Below are 23,725 nucleotides of genomic sequence, written 5' to 3' on the forward strand. Positions count from 1 at the left end.
TAAAGATGTATTGAGAAAAACATTAATTAAGTTGTTAGAAATTCTAAAATATCAATTGCTTTAAGATAAAAAAGAGAGAGTTAAAACATCTAAAAGAACATGAGAATTAGGTAGTATATCTATCATCATAACTTCAGATGTTTACTTGAAAGGAATGAGTAACAATTATTCAGTTCTCACCATCCCACATTATCTTATTACTAATTGCACATCTGAAAGTTTGTATAACAGTATTATATACTTATTCATTTATATTTCAACTAAATTTTAAATATTTTTCTTCTAATTTGGAAAATATTGGATACTTATTAATTAAGTTAATATTTTGATTTGGCCTAAGTGTGAATACATGTTTCGGAGTGGTTTGCTTTGTGGTACAAAACATGAGTAAGTATTACATAATATTTCGTTCTAAGCACATGTTTTGGCATTTTGTGTGCACCACATCGGTCTGGTCAGGAGTGACCTCTGCAGTGAAAAACCATCCACACATTTCTTGCTTAAAGAAGCGTGGCAACAAAGTCCAAAAATCCCTGTAATTTAACAGTGGCTCCTTGGTAGACCCCACATATGCTTTGTTTAAACCACTGTTGACAAAAAGGTGGTTTAAAACCCCTCATGTGAATACCTTACAACTATTATTTTTTCCTGTTTTCTGCGTGTATAAATAATGTCTGGATTGGAAAGATTAATGTACCAGGAACACAGAACATGGCCAACACATCACTCTCAACAATCCTTGTGATTCTCTTCTGGGGTTTAACTCTTGCAACTGGGAGGAAACTCTCACCACTTAGCACTACCACTACAACATTGTCATCATCCCCCACGGATGGTATTTGCTCATCTATGGTGAAGACACAAGGCTATACTTGCGAAGAACACTTGGTATGTACTGTGCTTGCATCTGTTTCTGTTTCTGGTCAGAAATCAACAAGATTTAGAGCAGCTAGTAGCTACTAACTGGCTCATTATGTATTCTTTTAGGTGACAACACAAGATGGTTATATTCTTAACTTGCCAAGAATTAGAGTGGGAGAGTTAAGGGGGCCACCTGTTCTTCTACAGCATGGGCTTTTCATGGTTACTAAAAGTTTCATAAGCAACTATATGTTATGGATTTTGTTGTTGATGTTGGTAATTAATGTGATGTTGTGGTTGTAGGATGGCATAACATGGTTATTACTACCTTCAAAGCAGTCTCTTGCATTTCTTTTGGCGGATAATGGGTTTGATGTTTGGGTTGCTAACACACGTGGAACCAAATATAGCCGGCAACATACAACTTTACCACCTAATAGCTCGGTTAGTTTTGTCTACTAAAATGTTAATGTATTTCTATGGTCATCAATTTGTTTGGTTCTATTGATTATATCAGTTTTATTCTTTAGGATTACTGGAATTGGTCATGGGATGAACTAGTTGCATATGATCTTCCAGTCACAGTCAAGTATGTGCATGATCTAACTGGACAAAAACTGCACTATGTTGGTCACTCACAGGTGAATTTCACATTCTACACTTCCCATTCTTGTTTTTGACTTCTTCAATGTGATGCTCACTGCAGAGTGCTGAATACCTTTGTAGGGAACTTTGGTTGCATTGGCTGCTTTTTCCCAAGACCAGTTACTGAACATATTGAGATCAGCTGCCTTGCTTAGCCCCATTGCTTATGTTGGTCAGATGACTTCACCCCTAGCTAAAAATGCAGCTGAAAACTTCATTGCGGAGGTATTAGTTATAAAAATGCTTTGATTGTTTGCCAAAAGAAAAAATTCTTTCTAAAAATTCAAAAGATTAACACTGAAAATCTGTATTTTCTTCTTTACAGTCGCTATACAATTTTGGAGTCTTTGAATTTAATATGAGAGGGTAAGTAAATCATTATCTATATCATTCATTTCTTTGCATTGTGGAAAGGCTGCAATGTTGTTCAAACTTTAATGTTGTAAGAAAGTATGCAGACATTTCTCAAATTCTTAGTAGGTAGAATAAGATTGGATCCAGAAGTCATGCTGATGTGAAACTGCGTTTTCCATTGAATGTAAAGTTTAACTATAATCTAAGAAAGCACGAATTTGATCCTCCAAAGTTATATGCATCCTCACATTAGTCTTTGTGTCACCACTTTAGCCCTTCAAAGATTTTATCTCTTAAATATTCCTTCAAATGTTTAATCGATCACCAAATTTGACCCTAAAGAGGTTTCTTCCACCACTTTAATTCTTCAAAAGGATCAATATGCTGATGTTTTAAATCACTGATAGATTAATTTGGTGACATCAAATCTTTAGAGATTTAGTTTAGTAACAAAATCTTTGCAGGACTAATTCAGCAATGTTTGTAATTTTTGAGGAACAAATTTGGTAACCAAATTTTTTTGTAAGACATGATTGATAATACATGTAACTTTGGAGAATGAAATTGATAAGTAAGCTAGTTTATGACTAATCTTGCGACTCCAATCGTATGAAGATTTTTATCACTATTTTTCTCATGTTTGAATAGGGTCTCTGTTATAAAGTTGCTAAAGGACTTGTGCAATAACACAGGCATTGACTGCACCAACTTGTTGACCTCTTTCACAGGTAGCATTCATGTTCATATTCAGCTGTTATTCAACCACCAAAACTAACACTTAGTTTCCTTCATTGGCAACACTGTTATGCTTTCAGGTCCAAATTGCTGCCTTAACCCTTCCATTGTAAATGTTTTTTTGGATCACGAGCCTCAGTCAACAGCAACAAAGAACATGATCCATCTATCTCAGAGTAAGTGGTTCTATTTTCCTAATTTAAATATCATTCAGACACCAATATACCCTATACTTCATGATAAAAAGGAAGCATATATTATTAGCATAGATTTTGAAAATTTAACTGGATTCAGCTGTTAATTAGAATAATTTTTTCTTTCATGTGAGGGGTTATGAATCTTAATTATATATGAATATCAGTGATCAGAGAAGGAACCACTTCAATGTTTGATTACCAGAATGAAGATGAGAACATAAAACACTATGGACAACCCAGTCCTCCAGAATACGACATGACAAGAATTCCAAATGACCTTCCTCTCTTCCTGAGTTATGGAGGCGCTGATGCTCTTTCTGATGTTAAGGATGTGCAACGTCTGTTAGAAATTCTTAAAGATCATCAAGCAGATAAGCTTGTAGTGCAGTACAGAAATGATTATGCGCATGCAGATTATGTTATGGGTGAAAATGCTTATCGAGATGTCTATGAACCTCTTATATCTTTCTTTAGGCTTCAGTGATATTTAGTGAATAATACATCGTATAGAATTTTATCATTCCTTGTCTCTATATCATAGAATTGAATAGCACAGAAATGTCAATGTAATTTTACAGAAGATGATATTATTAAAGGAAATTCCTATAATATTCAGTATGTTATAAAAAAGGGATGGTTTTTTATAATATATACATATAAATATGATTTTACAGTATTTCTTGTGGTGCAGATTCTCTCTCTTGGTATTGTTAAAATAACAAGATACAACCAGACTATAGGCTTGTTACAACCACAAATCCATGGCTTCGTATCATCAAGATTCTACAACATTCTTTGAGGTTGACTCATCATCATTAAACTTTTTTTATGTCATCAGAGGGAGACTCTTTGAGAATGAATTTCTCATATGCTATTACTAGCATAATTTAGTTAAGACTACACATTTTCTGGTATTAAAAACTTGTTACTTTTTCTCGTATGACCATAAAAAGGTTCAAGAAGAACGAGTCATGTAATTATGCTCAAGGCATACATACTCATTCATACCAGCAAAACAGCTTTATTTGATGAGTCTGTTTTCTGATGTTTTGATTCATGGCTCATTTCCCTCGTGAAATACATGGCCAGCCATGTGGTGTTTCACTTTGTTTATGGATTCCATTAGACTTGTCCACAGTTGATATAAAAAAATATATAATGGTTTGAGCTTGAACTTATTATTTTTGGGAGGAGAATGATGCAGGCATGTACGCTGTTCTCTGTGTAACAGATGGATAGGCTAGGCATATTATGCATTATTCGGCCTTTTGAAGGCTCTGTTTTAGAGATGGACGGGCCGCATATTGTGCATTCGTTATCCCAATCAAGCATATCCCATTGTCAGAGGATTATAAAGAATGATTTGTGTAAGAACCTCTTTGATGTGGTACTTGTCTCAGCCCTGAGATAGAATATAAAATGTGTTATAATGACTTACTTGAATTGAATCTACCCAAAACTACTACTAAGAAAGATATCAAAGAAAACACAAATTCTAAAGTGCACTTGGTCCTAGTTCAAGATACATCTCATTATTGTTCATAATGCGCGGATAGGGGAGGGGAGATTAAAAATCTTACTCTAGATCACATTAATGTATATAATGTATTATTCTTTTGTATATACATGTCATAACTGATGATTAATAATAGACCTTGGATCGGTATATCAACTATAAGCCAAGATTATCTCTTAGGTGATCGATATTACACCAAACATTCTACATTTCCTTAGTTTACAATTTATACAGAGAATGAGTTCAAAAGTGATATGAATATTGCATGTTCTTACAAGGATTGATAGAATCTTTTAAAATCTAAGACTACTCTAGTCTTTCGCTTATTCTTTCTCGGAGATCTTAGTTCATTTTGGCTGGTAGATAGTTTACAAAGACACTCAAATACTCAAGATAGATTATGATAGTTTCAGTAATAAATGAGTACTAATTGTGCAATAAATGTGTATTCTTATCTGTGGGGTTGTGTAACATGTATATTAGTTTGAGATGATTTTTTTATATGTGGATTTGTGCTCGAAGTCTTTTGTGTCTCATACCTAATAGGATGACTTGATGATTATTATTGTGGTAAATTTGATTAGTGACTTAGTTTTTTCCGTAGATAGAGAGTTACTAGTTGTTTTAGTGAGGTGCTCAATGATTAGCTTCCAATCTTTTTATGAAAATAGACTCGCTTGGTTGAATACTTGACACATATTGGTGTTTGAATATATGATGTGTTTGGAGTTGAATATATATTATACAATATGTGTATTTTATGTAGCAAAACAACATATTTATAATCAATATCATATTTTTTTTGTCATATCACATTTTATTCAAAAAAATGTCGTTATTTATTCCTTCAAATTGTATGACAAATGTTTTGTAACTCAATAAATACATTATAATTACAATGGTATTTGTAATCATCTCTATGCTATTAGCATTGCCCATTATGAATTGATATTTGTAATATATGAAAAAAAAAGTTAGTCTCCACATTCATTCTCTCATGTCATTTGAAAATATGTCATGATATAGAAAATGTGATTAGTGCTTCAAATTGAAACTACTAATAACAAAATTAACCTCTGCTAGTTCTACGTTGATGATGGTTGGATCATTCTTTTCTCTTCTTTCTATAGTAGTCATTGTCTTAAACATTGTTCTTGCTAGAGTAGTTAATTTAATGTTAACTTAAGTTATTTATTTAATTAAATTACATATATTTTAGTGTATAGGTTGGGACTTATATATTACATCAATAAATTAATTGGAAAATTTATAAATAAATTATTTTATTAAGATTTTATCACAATGCCAAAAAAATTACAATTTATTGAATTTATAAATAGTTATGATATATATATATATAATATTTTGAATTATTATTTTTTCAATTTGAATTAAATTAAATTTTTATTTTTTATTTTTTAAGTCTCAAAAAATTTATGTTATTAATTTTATTTTAATTAAATTATATATTTTCTTACTTAAATATCCTTTGATTCATACCTATTACATCAATAATATTATGTTAATAAACTATTTTCAACAAAATTGCAAAAAAGAAAGGAAATTCTCAAATGACGAAGCTAAGCTCATGGATGAAACTGAATTTATTACTTATTCATGTTATATAAATTTAATTAACAAAATAGTCCTTTGAATATTAAATATTTTTAATTTAATAATATTTAATTTTTTTGTTATTTTATAAAATTATAGTATTGATGAAATACTTTAAGATTTTTTTCAATTTTTAAAAATCTTGATGCAATACCATCACATTGTTTTATAAAAAATAATTTAAAATATCTTAAAATTCAAATTGAATACACTTCCTGATTTCAAAGATTATTTAATTCTATAGTATAATTATGCAAGAATTTCGGTCTAAAAGAAATTTAGTTTTATCATAAGAAAGAAACGTTTTTGTTAACATAAATAAAATTCTTTATTTTGAGTTTCAAATGAAGAAAGAAAAATGATTTGCCAACACGAGTGTCTGACGTGTAAGTATATAATTGGATGACACACGTAGCAATAGAAAGTACTGGAACAGACAAAACAAACGAAGAAGGGTTCTTTCTTCCCTGCGCAGATTCAGAGTGCATAGAGTGACAGAAAGACAATACCAATGTCTGAATTTCGAACATCCTTTTTCGTTTCATTTACTCTTTTGGTAATCATCTTCAACCTCGCCCCTTCCTACGCACTCTATGGAGCATCCTCGCCCGTGCTTCAACTCACTGCCTCCAACTTCAAGTCCAAGGTGACTCATGTTTAAATCTGGAACCCTTTCCCCAGTGTCCCATTTCGTGATCTCACTGTATTTGCCACTTTTTCCAAATTGGTATTTTGTAGAAACGTTAAATTTTGTATCTTTGCTCTTGAAATCCTTCTGGGCATGTAGATAGATATTTGTGGCGTTGTGATGTGGCTGTAGTTTTGATGGCTGAAATCAAGGTTCATGGCAGGTTCTGAATGCAAATGGAGTTGTTCTTGTTGAATTCTTTGCCCCATGGTGTGGACACTGTAAGGCTCTGACTCCTATATGGGAGAAGGCAGCTACTGTGTTGAAGGGTGTGGTTACTGTGGCAGCACTTGATGCTGATGCTCACTCGTCTTTGGCTCAGGTTGTGTATTGTTCATTTCTTTATTAATGATGGCATTTTTATACGTAATGAAATATTGAAATCTGTTAAATGAAGACTATGCTACATATGTTCTTTGGTTCTTGCCATCAGCCTTTCTGAAATATGAAGATGCTTTATTATATGTTTGACTTTTACGTGTAATATACACTGGAATTGCCTTTATGTGGATCAGGCATGATGCGAAGGACGGCTTGTTATGCATACTTATTTGAGCTCTTGGAACTGTCTGTTTAGAAAATCGAATGTTATTAATTGAATTGGACCTAATCATTTGAACCATTTTAGATGGCTTGTTTGTTTTATAGAATATCAACATGCCAGTACCATTGTATGTGTAAAGTTTTTCCTTGCTATTGGATCTATCACCACTCTCTTTTTGTGTAAAGCAACCAAATAATATAGTACCTGTACAAGATAGAATATCTCCTTGGAGATTCTTCCTTTTCTTGTTGCTTCATAGCATCAGTCTTCTATGCATGAGATTTCGTTTACTCGTAGATTTTGAGTTATGATTTACATGTTTACCTGTTTCTTAATTTGTTATTATAACTTATATTGGAACTTAAAAAACCTTTACATTTGCGCACATGTGTGTGTGCTTGGTTTTTTTCTGGATTCCCCACAGGAATATGGAATCAAAGGATTTCCAACTATAAAAGTGTTTGCTCCCGGAAAACCACCGGCTGATTACCAAGGAGCCAGAGATGTCAAACCAATTGCTGAATTTGCACTTCAACAGGTTATTTTGGAATCTTGTGTCGGTTATTTTTAGCCTTTTTCCCCCCATCAGTTTTTAAATGTAATATTTCTGGTGTTGTATGAGAAGTGTTATTGCTTGTGTCATGTATAGAGTGAAGATCTGTAACAAACAAAATAATTTCTTGAATTTCTGTTAAAAATTAAATGACTGCAAAGTAAATGAGATTCTGATTAAAAAATTAACAGCAAAAATCATTTTACACACCACTTTTGTAGTGTAGAAAACCTAAGCAGAGAAAGGATTGGAATGTATATTGGGTGAGCGTTATCTGACAACTTGTAAGTACAGGTCTATAAAAAAAAACTCATTCAGTTTTGTTTTAATTCATGATTTGCATGATTTATTGACTGGTGTTTGATAAATAATTAATTAAGTCATAATTGGCAGACTATCACAAGCAAATTCACCAATTAATTTGTGACTTGTTACACAATGCTAAGTCATTTTGTCGTGTTTCAAATATGCAGTATTTTTTTAAAAAGAAAAATCAGCAAATAGTATGGCTTTACTGAAAGTACTGCCTCCTTATTTTATATCTCATGTACAGGTAAAGGCTCTTTTGAAGGAGCGGTTAAATGGAAAAGCAACAGGGGGTTCAAATGAAAAGACAGAAACCAGTTCTTCAGTAGAATTAAACTCTGGAAACTTTGATGAGTTGGTCCTCAAAAGCAAAGAACTCTGGATTGTGGAGTTTTTCGCACCTTGGTAAGTGTCGCCTATGTCCTGAAATCTAATTTTGGATAATATGATCTGTTATTAACTGACTGAACCTAAAGTATTACCATTCCAGATGTGTTGCTCTAATAACATTTATCCTCTTTTATTTCCCAAAGGTGTGGCCATTGTAAAAAGTTAGCTCCTGAGTGGAAGAAAGCATCCAATAATTTGAAAGGGAAGGTTAAACTGGGCCATGTTGACTGTGATGCCGAAAAGGTAATCTTATACTTCTAAATAGTTTATAAGAACTTGACAAAACTACAATGCCTGTGATCAAGATGGTCACTGCATCGTTATTTATTTATTTATTCTTGTTAAGGGTAAGACGCTTATTACTGTCTTGCTTTATAATGTTTTATTATGCCCTTTAGTTTATATTGTTCTGACAGTAAAAAAATGTTACCAGTCTCTAATGAGTAGGTTCAAAGTCCAAGGATTCCCAACAATCTTGGTATTTGGTGCTGATAAAGATAGTCCTATTCCTTATGAAGGTGCAAGAACAGCCGCAGCTATTGAGTCATTTGCATTAGAGCAGCTGGAAACAAATGTTGTTCCTCCAGAAGTGACAGAGCTACACAGTCCAGTAAGAATTTTCTCTCCCACCTACTTAGTTGTGCTTTGGTTTGGAAGAGAGGATAATATGATAATGGATCTTGCTAAGGAAGAGTGCCCTAAGGGCACAGATTGTGAAACATTTGATATAACGTGTGTGTGTATTAAATGATTTCAATTATTCACAAAACCATGTATTAAATGATAATTAACAAGAACCTTCCGTATAGGATGTTTTGGAAGAGAAATGTGGTACTGCCGCAATCTGTTTTGTTGCCTTCCTTCCTGACATTTTGGATTCCAAGGCTGAGGGGAGAAACAGATATCTTCAGCAGCTATTATCAGTTGCAGAAAAGTTTAAAAGAAGTCCATACAGGCAAGTTATTTTGCTTAGATTCCATACTCTAATATCACTTTACACGTCAATCTCTACATATCTAAAATTATTTGATTCTCTCAGTGTTGCAAATACTTTATTTATGTGTATTTTTAATAAATCTTTGTTGCGAATTCTTTAACATCGTTTGAATTGAATTTTTGTGTCTTTGAGCACAGTTATGTCTGGGTAGCTGCAGGGAAGCAGCTGGATCTTGAGAAGCATGTGGGTGTTGGTGGATATGGTTATCCAGCTTTAGTAGCCCTTAACCTTAAGAAAGCTGTTTATGCTCCTCTCAAGAGTGCATTTGAACTTGACCAAATTATGTAAGTTTATTCCTTCTAACTTTATTCTAAATACTAAACAAACTACTGAGATGAACAAGCTCTTCAACATAGCTATCTATTTTCCACAGACAATTTGTGAAAGATGCTGGACGTGGAGGCAAAGGGAATTTGCCCCTGCAAAGCACTCCGACCATTGTGAAGACAGAACCATGGGATGGAAAAGATGGAGAAATAATTGAGGAGGATGAATTTTCTCTTGAAGAACTAATGGGGGAAGATGCTTCAAGCAAGGATGAGCTATGATCAAGTGAGAAGGAAATTATAGCAAATTAAAGTTTCAACCACCGATTTTTACGTTACAGGCAATATGTTTCTCATGATGATTGTGATCACTGTTCTGTTTTTCGATGTTACGAGTTAAAAACTAGTGAGTCTAGTGATGATCTTATGAGGATTTTGAAATCTCATTCAGTGGTACTGATATTTATCTAGGAAAATCTTTGATCTTTTCGATGTGTTTTTATTTTCCCTATCAACGAGCATTCACCTAACTGGTACAAGGTTCATAAGAAAGGATCTTTGATGATATGCATTATGTTAATCTATTGGCTATGTTTAGGAAATATATTCTAGAAGGAGAAAATATTTATTATAAAGAGGGGTTTGAACAATTGTTTTAAAGACTCAATATTTATATTCTCATCAAAATCATTAGCTATTAATGGAGTGATGTCATTGAGGTATAATTCTTGGGTTTGTGGTGGGTCATTGTGATATAAAAAATATCAATTAAATATAATATAACATAAATAATAAGAGAAACAAAAATGTAAGACACTTACACGGTATTGAATCTGGTTAACAATTTTTAAGATACGCAGATAAATTACTATTAAATACATATGTTGAAAAGGCTTGAGTTTGTGTCTGAGGATCTAGTTCAGTTTTATTAATCAAGTGTGTATATGTTGTGACTGAGCAATGTATACGTGTTGCTGTAAATTTCTTAATCTGTTGAGTTTGTATGAATAAAATAAAAATGAAGAGTTTAAATGGAACTTTGTCTATAGTTGTATGTGGAAATCAGCTGTTAGTATACAGTTAGTACTAATTAGAACTATCCATCACTTTAGCAGTAACAGTTACATTCTCCAGTAGCCTATATAATAGGTATCTCCCAGACATTTTCAGATTTCAGTACAATTTTCCTCAGTTTCTCCCTGCTTTCTTGCTACAGTCGCGGATACAATTAATGTTTCACATAGTTCTATGATTAGGATTTAACCTTTTTAACCAAGGCTAATTATAATGAATAATTGTCTTCTCATTGATCAAATGTGTAGCTTTTAAGCTGACGAAAATACTCATAGTTAAAACCTCCATCCCTAGGTTCCGTTTGATTTCCTAAATCTCAACATTAGAGCATTGATACAAAAAAAAAAGAAGCCAAATTCAACTTGCGAGTAATTTATAGAGCTTCGGATTAAATTTAAATGAAATAAAATCATTTCTATTACATCCAAGGTCGATACAATCCAGTAGTGGCATGACCGCCATGTAGGTAATTGCACAATATTTATGACGTAAAAATGCGAATCACAAAACCTGAAAAAAAAATTCTATTTCCAACATTTGACCGATAATCGTTTACCTATATGCATCTAAAAACGATCTCACTAAATCTATCTTGCAGTAGAAGCATATCAGTCATTCCTATTGATAACCAATTAGGATTCTCTACAATAGAAACAGGCCCAAGTCTGCACAGCCCCTCCCCACATTGCTTTAAACGGAAAAGGAAGAAAAATGTAAAAAATAACTTATGTAAACAAAATCTTCATCGGGAAGCTTCCTCATCAGAATTTATCAGCACAAATCTGCTTCAAATGCACTTTCTGCTACCCGTAGTATTTGGAGTGGCAGCTCAAACTCTCGCATGCCTTTTGCCGAGGTGTTTGATCATCTCTAAATCTCAAACTCCGGTGTGTTTTCTTCGTGATTTATAAATTCAGTACGAAGTTAGATGAATCCTAAAAACTCGCATTTTGTATCCTCCATAAACAAGCTTTTCTTAAAGGTGAATCTGTAAATATAGCTTTTATGAAATCTCCCACCTACCAAAAAGGTCAACAATCAACGTGTAAGAGACCTTACAAGCTCAATCAAATACGGTTCTTATACAATACTTCTAAAATTGCATATAACATGAACAAGACAAAGAAAAGATATCAGATCAGGCCATTTAACATAAATTTTTTTGGAACAAAAACATAATCGTGAGTCATATGAAACAACCCACTCAAACATGTTCTAATTTCCTATAGTAGCAATTTGATCCACAATTTTTTCTCTTTGAAAACAGAAGGAATTGATATGGAAAGAGGAGGAAAAAAAATTCAACTAGAGGAAATTAAAGAAAGAATTGGTAAAATAACGAGTCTCATCAAATGCATATACACAATGATCTCTGAGTGACAAATGGGATAAAGCTTATAAAAAATGAGAATGTATTTAAAGCAAGCAAGGTTGTATTCGTCCTTTAATTTTAGTAAGTCAACATCGCGACTCACTTTAAATTAAATGAATATTAGAACTTCAGAGGCGCCTCGTCCAAACAAAACGAGGTTTGAAGTTTAATTTGGAACCAAAAACTTCTTTCAGCATTCTACATTTTGATTGAAGAAACACTGACGTAAAATCATAATCCAAGATCAGTTTTTAAAAATAATTAAAAGAAATGAAGGAAATAAAATATATTGCCCCAAGAAGGCCAACAATTAAGACATCAAAAATCAAATAATACCTCATTTATTGTAAAGCCACAAGAGAGCAATTCTTTATTCTCCCAAGATGCTGTAATGGATTTTAAAGGCATATCTAACAATTCTGAGGCAAATGAAAGTTGAGGAGATTAGCTATCAGCATATAGTGAGTCGATGACAATTCAATCTGTCTTTTAAGGAAATAACTGAGAACATTCTACATCATACCTGATAGTTTCCAGATTTTACGCAAGGATGGGATTAAATCTTCAGGAGACTGTGCAGGGAACTCTTGCAAAGTCTGCTCTCCAGGGGCCAAAGACTCGAATAATGATGATAAGTTTTCCAGCATTAAATGAACAAGTCTTTGTAGCTGAAAATGAGTTAAATAATGCTTAAGACCCACTAATGAATTACAGTGGTGCAACTACAAGCATTAATTAGTTGACTTATGGTATAAATTCTACCTGTAAAGTCTCCTCTGCAGCTATGTCGTCTAACAGAAGTATATCTCTAGCAATTCTTGAGAAAACTGATTCTAAGACAGAACACATGCTTTTCCTGTAGGTTGAAGGCAGCAATAGTGGCTCCCATATGATATGTACTTTTTCAAGAATGAAAACAACCTAATCAAGTACACTCAGTTTCATGTCATTCGTGAAACTAAAAAAGACATACACTAATACTAGAAAACCATGGTAACAAATCCACCCCATGTGTTGGATACAGTGGAGGGAAAAGGGGAACAAAGGAAATAAGGTATAACAAATGGTAAAGTATTGTATACAGACACATTAGGAATACAAGGAAATTACCTGGTCTATGCTAAATTTAGCTGACTCAAATTGTTTCATCTGATGAGTATTCTGAAATCCATCAGCGCCATCTATAGCCTATAGGCAAATATGGGGAAGCACCAGGTCAGTAAGGCAAGTGCCAATTATATCACTACATGCTTCAAGCATTTTAATAGCAATAGTACCTCCTTCAAATTATAAATAACTAGCTGAACTTGTCTCTGCAGTATTTCTTCTGCCAACAGCTGAAACCTTGGAGCCAAATCAACAAACACAGCATGCTCCTTAATGGAACTTGGAAAGTCTGTTCGATACTGAGAAAAGCATCCAAATGCATGAGGAGCCAAGAAAAAACAAAAAACATATAAAATTGAGAAGGTTTACATGGTATGTTTGCCTTAAAATTTTCATCTGAGGCATTACACTTATGTTTTAAGCAAATACTACAAACTTAAGTTAAAATAAAAACTGATTTTTTTGTTAAAAGATAAATTACTTAAATAATGGGAATTTACTTCATCTTTAGCTATTAAAGGTGTTTACCTCAAATGCAAAACCAAGTATCTCCTGGGAGATATAAAGACAGTCATTATGCAACAGAACAGCTACTTGATTAATGCCACTGAGCTGCCTCTCTAGCTTCACAAATAAAAAACAGAAGCTATTACTGTAAGATGAAAGTATACACAGACAACAACTAACACCCAAATACAGTGGGTAACCTTGACAGGGACAGCAACTGCATAAAGAAGATAAATTCTCCACATAAGTACAGGAAGCCAATTATAGGTTTTCTCAGCTAAAGAAAGGTATACATATTAGTACAAAGGGCATTACTCTAGAATTAATAGTGTTATTGTTGGCAATAAACTGGCATTCATTAATCAGATTCACTCATAAATTTACTCCATGAAAGAAATACTAAAATGTAGTGTCACTGCTATAAATGGACTAACCTTGACAGGGACAACTACTTCATAAAGAAGTATAGCATCTCTAGCTGTCTGATAAAATTCCAAAGCAACTCTTGTAGATGATAGGCAAACATCCTGGACAATTTTCAATTGCAAATATCAGCTTCACTACTAATATAAAAATTCTGGCAAGCAAATAAACAAAAAAATTAAGAGAATGTTAACTAAATTAAGGGAATCAGTACAGTTCAATAATCAAACAATTATCACTGCAGTATTAGTAACATGAAAGAAGGAAAAAACAATGCACTTTGATCAACATGTTCAAAAATAAAATCATTTTTAGCCTAGACAGAGTAACTTCAATGCTACAGACAACATCAACAAAAGCTTTATCTCACTAGGTGAGTTTGGCTTATAGATTACGCTATGCCAATTGGCTTGGTTAAAAACTAAATTCTCAAGAATGTTATTCATCCATTGCATTTAATAACTTTTCCCAAAGTCTTTTTTGGTCTCCCTCTACCTATTTCACAGGACTAAATGCACGCTATCTATTCTTTCCATGTGTACTTTAACCATTTTTCTGCCATCTTTTAGACATAAGTCACACCAATATCTCCTTATATAATCATTCTTGTCCTTTTCTATGTGATCATACATTCATCTTAACATTCTTATTTTTGTTACTCCCACTTTTTGTAGTTATCTCTTTAAAGCCAAACACTCCGATTATAGTTGGTCAGCAGTATAACAAAACTTCCCTTTGAGCTTGATCGGTATTTTCTTAACATTTTAATTTTTTCTCCCACTTTTTATAGTTATCCCTTTAAAGTCAAACACTCATACAATATATTTGGTCAGCAGTATGACGCAAACTTTCCTTTGAGCTTGATAGGTATTTTCACCAATAAAACCACCCCACATCTTTCTTCATTTTAACCACTCAACTTGAATCTTGTATGTAACATCTTTTAGTAATTTCCCCATCATTTCATCACACATACTTAATCTTACAAACCAATGGTATAACATCTTCGATTAATACATCCAATTCATTTCCTCTCTATAGTCACAAATAACCCCCACCCCCCATTTTAAGAACGTAGTCAGTATAGTGTGACATCTTCAGTGATATCCCCACCATTTTGTAATATTGCTCCCATATACTTCAATTTAGAATCTGCTAAATTATAGTAAAGAGAGAGACATTGATCTATAACCGTGTGTTTCTGAAACAACATGGATGGTTTATTTATAATGAGAAAACTGAATCAACACAATAGATAGAGGAGATTTGATATCCTCTAGTAATAAAGATATGATATGGGAATAAATAAGAAAGTTGCTAATAATACATGTGTAATCTAGATGTTCCTGAATATATAGCACCTGCTCCTTATTTCTATAATTATGTTATAATAGAAACCAGTGATATGACATCATCTCTCCAACTTTTACCGCCAAATTATTTTCCTTGTTTCTTACTAAAACTGCAATACATATATTTCATCTTAATCTTACTCAAGCAAAAAAACACTTTGATTCCAATATTTGACTTCAAAGCTCAAATTGAGTTAATCTTTTCCTTTAATTCCTTCATCAACTATATTATCAACAAAAAAACTTGTACTTAGAAATTTTGTACATCTATAGTGAGCAAACTTGTGATATTTAAATATCCTCACTTAAGACAGCAATGTGCTAATCTAACCAGAGAAAGACGTGTTATCATTTTTCCCCTTTCCTTTCTACAACACTCCATACATAAGTATCTCCAGTCTCCATTTTTTTTCTGTTCAGTGCCTCCATTCAATTGGTTTATTTTATATTTATACTTCACTCAACCATCATAAGTTACTGTTTTTGAAAAACTATATACAATATACGCATTACACATTAAGTATAAATCCTAGGCCAACCAGTGTGATTATGTATCATTTAACCAATAAAATCAAATCTGTACCTCCACAAAAATTAACGCTTTAAAGAATTCCCCAGAGCGACTACATTCAAATATGACATCATTGCAGGCTAATAGATTAGTTATTGAGGTGAATAATATGATCAGCAGAGGCGCTAGTTTCAAGCTACTGGAAAAACAGAATGAACCTTCACTAAATTAACTGGTTAGAACATTTTTGCTGAACCAATTGTGAAGAAAAAGGTCCACCATCACCCTTAACTATTCCACAGGTTTTTGTCAGAGGGATGGGATCAATTGTAGATCCCTGTTCTCTAAGTATTCTAAAACACGTTAGAACTATGGGAGAAAGGAGGAGTTTATCGTTTTGTTTACTATGCCTTCAATTTATCAGCTGTATAACAATGTTAAAGTTGGGAGATATTGAATGACCTCTACAGGAAATAACTCAGTCATGATAGAGATGGTGAAAACCAGTGTACGTCTAGTGATTGAAATAGTATATACATAACAAAAGTCCAGAGTTTATATTTCAAATAAAATATGCTGCACAGACTCCTTATTAGATACTTTTATTTTTATGGATGGTATACCTGCAGTGTCTGATGAATTAGCCCCATTAATTGTTTGGCTGCTTTGGATACTAGACACCTCTCTGATAAGAAAAGTAAATTTACCACATGGCTGGATGACTGGACAGATGTTTCATCATTCTTCCAAATAGAACCATCCCTTGTATACTCCTGCAGCAACATTCCTCATAAATAATTACAGATCAAAATAGCAAAAGAAGAATTTACCCAGTCTGGAAACTCACTTGAGGAATTGAAAAGTCACATTCTAGAAGTAGATTTCTAGCTTTAGCCAAGATCTCAGTCTTTTTCTTAAATGCAAAGTGAACCTCAACATTTTCAGCAAAATTGCTCAGCCTGTTATCATTGTCATCTGATGATGAAATGTACATAAGCTCTTTCAAAGCCGCCTCAAATTCAGATGTACGTATGATGATCTTCTGAAAGTCAGGAAGTTTTGATGCATCTGTTGGGACAACCTGAAATCAGACATCCTGAGTTACTATCTGCAAATTATTAAAGACGCACTTCCTCCCTGGCTTTTAGACACTACAACTAACCACCAAATAATCATTCTAGATCAGAAAATATGTTCTTCAGTCAATCAAGTTTCTAACAGCTTAGGGCTGAAGGGCAAACCTTTGAGAGAAAACTAGATATTATTAGCTCTGATATCCTTGGCCATGTCAACCTTCCAAAACATCGCATCCAAGAACTTTTCTGAAGGCAAACACTTCTGTAAATAAATTTGATAAATAGCAGAATCCCTGAATAGAGAAACTCTCCATCTAAAAATTCAAACTGCAAAATGAAAATAAGATATTAGAATTAGCAGTTAAATGACAATGCTTCCTGATTTGATCAATATAGGTTCAACTAAAAAATGGTGAATGTTGTCCATGAATAAACCAATAACACAGGAAACAAAGCAACAACATCCCCTGCCAAAGGTGCAGGCGGGTATCTCTAGCATGGAATGGCAAAGAGTGAGATTCTATGACCCTAACACATCACACTAACCTTAATATCTGGTGATGCAACTATCTTCAGGACAGCTGATTCTTGATGCAATTCCTCTAGAAATGAAAGAGGTCTTCCATGATTAACAAATGGAATAATAACATACTTGATCATCAAATCAGCAACTTTAGCAAGCCCATACTCTAGAATACCAACAACCTGAAAACGAAATAAATTAGAAAAAGAACAAATCGCACAATCGGAACACAATAGAACATCCCAAATATAGAGTGAAAATTATAATGAATTAACTTACATCCATTGCCTCCAGAACTGTTTGTAACTGAATCCCGTTCACATTCTCAACTTCTAACTGATACTTGACCTCAACTTGATTCAAATCCCCATCAAATCGTACAGCTTTTTCCATATATTTCACAAGGACCTCTTGAATCTACAAACCCAAATCGAATTCCTCTAAAAACAATCACAAACTCAATAAAAATCACAAACCAAACATCATTACTATGGCACAAATCACACAATTTGACTGTATTGTGAAATATATCAATGAAAATATAACTCAGCCATCATCTTGAAAGAAAATGAGCTTGTTATCAGGGGAAAATGCATTAAATATCACCATCATTGTGTTTAGTTGAAAAATTCCTAGTAAAATATACGTGGCATAACTCAGAACTTCATAACTGAATTCCCAGACCAATGGTAGTCATACTATATCTTGTTTCCATATAACTGGGTACTTAGCCTTTATTTGGGAGGCAGTATAGAGAGCAAATAATGTATAAAGCCAAGAATCAGGTATTTGTTTATTGGACATTCCCCTAGACCAACCCTGATTTCCATTGTTTTCACACTAGATTGTCAATGCAATTCAAATCACCACTTACAAAAACCAATTTCATTTTCCAAGTACTGAAAGGCTTCAACTCAATTGGCACACACAAATACATTGAAACCACCAAATTGACGTATTAACACATAACAATAAACATAATGTACCAAACCAAGCCACAAAAAATTGCAAGGAGAAAGCAGAGTAGTACCTCTTCAAAGCACTGAGACCACTCCTTCCTCAACAAGCCATACACCAAAGGCTCCCTATCATCCTCATCACCAATCCTCAGCGCCACTTTCAACTCCTTTAACCCTTCTGCAGCGAATTCGAACCTTCCACTCCTCAACGCCTCCCTCACACTCTCTAACCTCTGGTTCAACGCAACAACGGTTCCAACCAAACCTAACAGCTCCTTCTTCACCTTTAGCTCCTCTTTCTTTGCCTTCATCTCCGACACAACCTCGCGCACCTCGGCATCGATAGGCCGATCGGAAAGGAGTCGGATGATGGCGGCGACGTCGTCGGATACCTCGCGCGTCTGCGAAACGGCATCACTGCAGAGAGAGAAGAGGTGTGCAAAGTCTTCGCGGTGTGAGACGAGGTAGGACTGAACCTGTGAGCGGATCTGGAAGGACTGCGACTCGAGGCGCTGGATCAGGAGGTGCAGATCGGGCGCCGATAGAGGGGAGGTTGGGTCCGAGAGGTCCTGCGCCGAGAGAAGGTCGCGGACGTTGATCGTGTCGAACAGAGACTCCATCGACGGCGATCGCACGGCAGCGAACACGGCGGTGACTGCTAACGTACGCTTTGGAGTGTCTGTTTGTGTGGGGGTGTTGGCGTGATGGGATCGTTTGGACTTGATGGACTTTTGGTTTGGGCTCTTCGTCACTCGTTGGGCAAATGCTCCCTGCACCAACACTTTTAAACCTGCCCCAATATAATTTCAAAATTTCAAAAATACCCTTTATTTCGGAAATAAAAATTCGAAATTGAAAATAATGTATTAAAAAAAATAGATCCGAAGAGATTTTTGAGTTTTGGATAAAAAATCCGGAGAAAAAAAATCAAAATCTCATTCTGGATAAAAAAATTCAGAATTGAAAATAATACATTCTATAAAAAATTATCCGGAAAAAATTATTGTGTTATGAAAATAATTTTATATGTATTCATTTTTTTAAGGATATTTTCGTTTTTTTTCCTATGATTCGGTGTAGTGATATGGTGCAGGAAGCAATTGCCCACTCGTTGTGACCCAACCGCGACCGGCCCAGTTAATGGAGCAAAACTTCAAGATAAGCCCAAATATCGCATTTGGTAGAACATTAATTTAAATCCCTCGTATTGTTTTTATACTACGGTTGTGTATCATTCAAAATTAGATTGAAATATTTAAGAAAATGTTGACACTTTACATGTGTTGGGGGCAGAGAATTTTTTATTTGATTTAAAAAAATTTAATATTCATTTAAGATAAATAAAATTTAATTTTAATTCAAATAGAGTAATTACTTTTTGCATGTGCTAGATTTATATTTTAAATATATTTAAAAGCTATTTTTTAATAAAATAAGTATTAGTAAAAATTTAAAAATTTAATAATTTTAAATTTTATCTTTTATATTAATATTATTTAATATAAAGAAGAGAGAGATTAAAGGAAAAAAAGTATGAAAAATTTAAAATTTATTGTTTTGAGAATTTTAAAATTCTATCATTTTAAACAATTATATTTATTTTTATAAATTTATAGAATTACACTCTTTTCCCTAAATTTCTATCAAAATAGTATAGTTTAACACAAAATAATTCAAAATCTTTGTAAAATACTCTCTTATAATATATTGTCCAAAAGGTTACTGTTATGTTAAATAATTAATTATGAGTCTACATTTGACTTTAATTGAAGAAATTAAATCATTTTTGCGAAAATTTGTAACAATTTTTACTATCGACTTGATTTTAGATAAAAAAAAACACTTAAACATATATCACCTCACTTCAAAATTAATTTTAATCGAATTTGGATTTATTTTATTTAAAATTAATTTAATAAACAATTATTGAAATGTTTTAATTGACATTTTGTATTTAGTCTCAGATTATAAAATAAGAAAGATTGTAGACAAATGTAAATAGATGGACGACTACTGCAGTTGTAGACATTTCAAAATCTTTAGTTATAATAATTAATAATAATTAAAATTATAGTGACATACCATTCTTTAATGTTCTTGTTCTTGCTTCTTCACTGTTTTAACTCATAACTTAGTTCTTCCAAATGATTTCCCTGTTGTTTTCAAATGGCTTCTTTCTTTCCCACCGCGCCATGCCTCCAAAACCCCCTCCACAACCAACCCCATCTTTCATTTCCCTCAAAGTTCGATGCTTTCGTGCTTCTGAGCCAAACCCAGTTCACGATTTTCCTCCTCCGAGTTCCGTTCTCTCGCCACGTTCCCTCAAACGGGTCCCTCGCCTCTTGAAGACCGAACTTCAACGCGCTCTAATGGATTACCTGCATTTCACGCGCGGCTACACCTTCTCCGACGCCGAGTACGTCAGCATGAACTCGCCTCGTTTTGTTGAATCATTGGTGTCAATGATTGACGACAAAGACGACGTTCCCCGATCGTTGCGGAAGTTCTTCAGGTACAACCCCATTAACGAGTTTGAACCGTTTTTCGAGAGTTTGGGAATTGACCCTTCTGAGTTGCATTTGTTTCTCCCCCATGGCATGATTTTCTTGGCTGATGATCACCTGTTACTTTATAATTTCCATGTTTTGTGTAACTATGGGGTGCCAAGGAATAGAATGGGCAGGTTTTATAGAGAAGCAAAAGAAATTTTTGGGTATGCTGGTGGGTTGTTGGAGTCAAAGTTGGAAGGTTATGGGAATTTAGGTTTGAGTAGATCAACTGTTGTGAAGCTTGTTGTTTGCTGTCCTTTGCTTTTGGTTGGTGATGTCAATTGTGAATTAGTTGTTGTGCTTGATTGGCTGAAAAGAATTGGGATTGAAAGTGATTGGATGGTGAATTACTTGTCTTGTTCAAGGACATATAGTTGGAAAAGAATGCTTGATACCTTGCAGTTTCTTAATAAAGTGGGTTATTCCGAGGAACAAATCCACAATTTGTTTAGGGGAAATCCTAAACTGTTGTTGGAAGGTATTGGGAAGAAGGTGTACTTATTTTTTGGTCGATTGGTCAAAGTGGGTGTTGAGATGAATGTGATTCATTCTTATTTTGTGGAGTATCCCAACGTCTTGTCATATAAGTGTGCGAATAATATGTTGAGAGTGATTGGCTTTTTGTGTGCTATTGGAATGGGAAAAGATGACATTGCTCACATTTTCTCTAAGTACGTGCATCTCTTGAGTACATGTTCCTTGAAAGGTCATAAAACTGTTTGTCAGGAGTTAAAAGTTGGAAAAGCTGATTTGTGCCAAATCATAAGGGATGATCCATTGAAACTAATTAGTTTTTCATCGAAGCAGCAACAGAAGAGCGATGGAAAGGTAGATAGTCATGACCCACGGAATTATTTAGAAAAAACAACTTTCTTACTGAAATTGGGATATACCGAAAACTCTGAAGAGATGGCAAGAGCATTAAGAATGTTCCGAGGGAGAGGTGATCAATTACAAGAAAGGTTTGATTGCCTGGTAGAAGCTGGTTTGGACTATAATAGTGTGATTGAAATGATAAAACGAGCTCCTATGATTCTAAGCCAGAACAAAGCTGTAATTAAAAGGAAGATTAATTTCTTAAGAAATGTTTTAGATTACCCACTAGAATGTCTCGTGGGATTCCCGACATACTTTTGCCATGATTTGGACAAAATTGTTGAAAGACTTTCAATGTATGCATGGCTGAAGGAGAGGAATGCCATAAATCCTACATTAACCTTGAGTACCATTGTTGCATCCAATGATAAACGCTTTGTAAAGTACTTTGTGAATGTGCATCCTCAAGGTCCAGCCGTCTGGAAGGGTTTGAAAAGGTTATCTAATAAAGATAAGAACTAATAGCTCCTTGTAATGTATCCAAGTTTTGTTTTGCTGAGATGTCTTGTTTTAATGCTATTTGGAAGCAATTGCTTATGTACATAAACATTAATTTTTTCTGCCCTTTCGTCACTTTGAGAAGTACCTCGTCACATTAATGTACATACACTTGCCATTTTTCTTAATCTTCTTTTCACTTTTTTGTTCAATTTACTTCTTGCACCATTTTCTACTAAATCATCCCATGTTTTCCCACATTGTATTGTCCTATTTTGTTCTCATCCCTCTCTTTTTATTGTTTCGTAACTTTAATCAAATGGTATCATGCAAGCAATCAACACTTTTACAGCTCTAAGTTGTATTAGTTATCTTCTGCTGAAATTTGCGTAATAGTATTCACTGTTTTGACTACGATTTCGTTCAAAACATCCATTATGTTGAAAAGGCTTGGCTTATGTGCTATTATGTTATGTTCAGTTGGGTGAGATAGATACTACTTTTACTTTTGTTGCCATGTTCTATGTTATAATTTTTTATTTTTTTAGTATGAATAGTTTACTTATTCTTATAAATTTGACTATAAACTTCATTTAACCTTTCAAAATCAGTCTGAGTTGAGGTTTACTCGAACTTATATACTATAATTTGGTTATATATTTAGTTAATATAGGATGTTCAAAATACCTCCTCACACCAAAAACTGAACATCTCGAATGAGTTGATATCAACCGATGCTATAGACCCCCTTCAAATATTTCTCAATCACATGACACATCTCGAATGAGTTGATATCAACTTATGCTATAGACCCTTCAAACATTTCTCAATCACATGAGAAAGTGAATTTTAAGTTTAACTGAGTCTTATAAAACCAGGTTTATATATTAGAATTTAATTATATTTCTAGTTGAGATCTTGAACACTTATAATTTTTTATTATTATATTAATTGATTTGATTGTTTTATATAACATGTTATGCTTTAAGCCTAAGGCTTTTCAAAATGTTATTTTTTTGTTTTATGGAATTTCCTTTTCACATCATTTGCTTCTAAACCTGATTGTAAAATATTACATACTACATGTATGTACACACATAACTCCATACACTTTCATATATTGTAATTGGATTTCCAGCACGATGGTTCCCTTGAACTCAATTTTCATCCAATTGTTTTAAGGCTTGTTGATAATTTTGATGGCTTTTAGAGTCCAAAATGCTAATATTTATGCTGGAAGACATGGTTTCTTTTTGCTGCGAGGAAGAAAAGGAGAGCCTATCAATAGGAGA

General features: G+C 33.6%; 4 protein-coding genes across 7 annotated transcripts; 3 read left to right on the forward strand and 1 right to left on the reverse strand.

Annotated features, from left to right (window-relative positions):
- The first annotated feature begins 639 nt into the window (after window positions 1–639).
- On the forward strand, window positions 640–3,462 carry LOC137823632 (triacylglycerol lipase 2). Its single transcript, XM_068628843.2, has 9 exons — window positions 640–888; window positions 988–1,083; window positions 1,165–1,305; window positions 1,392–1,502; window positions 1,588–1,731; window positions 1,832–1,872; window positions 2,509–2,588; window positions 2,676–2,771; window positions 2,957–3,462. The coding sequence occupies exons 1-9, from the start codon at window positions 712–714 to the stop codon at window positions 3,274–3,276; spliced, it is 1,206 nt and encodes a 401-aa protein (XP_068484944.1). The 5' UTR covers window positions 640–711; the 3' UTR covers window positions 3,277–3,462.
- A 2,880-nt stretch (window positions 3,463–6,342) lies between these two features.
- On the forward strand, window positions 6,343–10,152 carry PDIL2-2 (PDI-like 2-2). The gene is made up of 9 exons (XM_068632926.2): window positions 6,343–6,568; window positions 6,774–6,932; window positions 7,579–7,692; window positions 8,261–8,418; window positions 8,547–8,646; window positions 8,837–9,013; window positions 9,213–9,358; window positions 9,538–9,684; window positions 9,774–10,152. The coding sequence occupies exons 1-9, from the start codon at window positions 6,434–6,436 to the stop codon at window positions 9,946–9,948; spliced, it is 1,311 nt and encodes a 436-aa protein (XP_068489027.1). The 5' UTR covers window positions 6,343–6,433; the 3' UTR covers window positions 9,949–10,152.
- A 976-nt stretch (window positions 10,153–11,128) lies between these two features.
- ATZW10 (centromere/kinetochore protein, putative (ZW10)) lies at window positions 11,129–20,787 on the reverse strand. 4 transcript variants are annotated; one of them, XR_016515075.1, is made up of 15 exons: window positions 20,653–20,773; window positions 18,642–19,360; window positions 17,891–18,028; window positions 17,635–17,793; window positions 17,254–17,415; window positions 16,860–17,093; window positions 16,636–16,785; window positions 14,161–14,253; window positions 13,748–13,839; window positions 13,390–13,518; window positions 13,223–13,300; window positions 12,875–13,033; window positions 12,636–12,780; window positions 12,449–12,531; window positions 11,129–11,759 (listed from the first exon to the last, which is right to left on the reverse strand). XR_016515075.1 is itself a non-coding variant. In XM_068632924.2 (15 exons), the coding sequence occupies exons 2-15, from the start codon at window positions 19,188–19,190 to the stop codon at window positions 11,676–11,678; spliced, it is 2,259 nt and encodes a 752-aa protein (XP_068489025.1). In that variant the 5' UTR covers window positions 19,191–19,360; window positions 20,653–20,787; the 3' UTR covers window positions 11,129–11,675. The 4 variants fall into 4 exon arrangements, 2 of the variants coding, with proteins under 2 accessions (XP_068489025.1, XP_090150498.1); XR_016515074.1 differs by lacking the exon at window positions 20,653–20,773 and adding an exon at window positions 13,927–13,943 and having other exon boundaries at window positions 18,642–19,318; XM_068632924.2 differs by having other exon boundaries at window positions 13,748–13,843; window positions 20,653–20,787.
- LOC137826787 (transcription termination factor MTEF18, mitochondrial) lies at window positions 20,715–22,596 on the forward strand. Its single transcript, XM_068632925.2, has one exon. It carries the CDS (start codon window positions 20,715–20,717, stop codon window positions 22,455–22,457), a length of 1,743 nt encoding a protein of 580 aa, XP_068489026.1. The 3' UTR covers window positions 22,458–22,596.
- Window positions 22,597–23,725: the final 1,129 nt, after the last annotated feature.

The sequence above is a fragment of the Phaseolus vulgaris genome, chromosome 8 (assembly GCF_051622355.1).
Source record: "Phaseolus vulgaris cultivar YP4 chromosome 8, ASM5162235v1, whole genome shotgun sequence".
Lineage (NCBI taxonomy): Eukaryota > Viridiplantae > Streptophyta > Magnoliopsida > Fabales > Fabaceae > Phaseolus > Phaseolus vulgaris.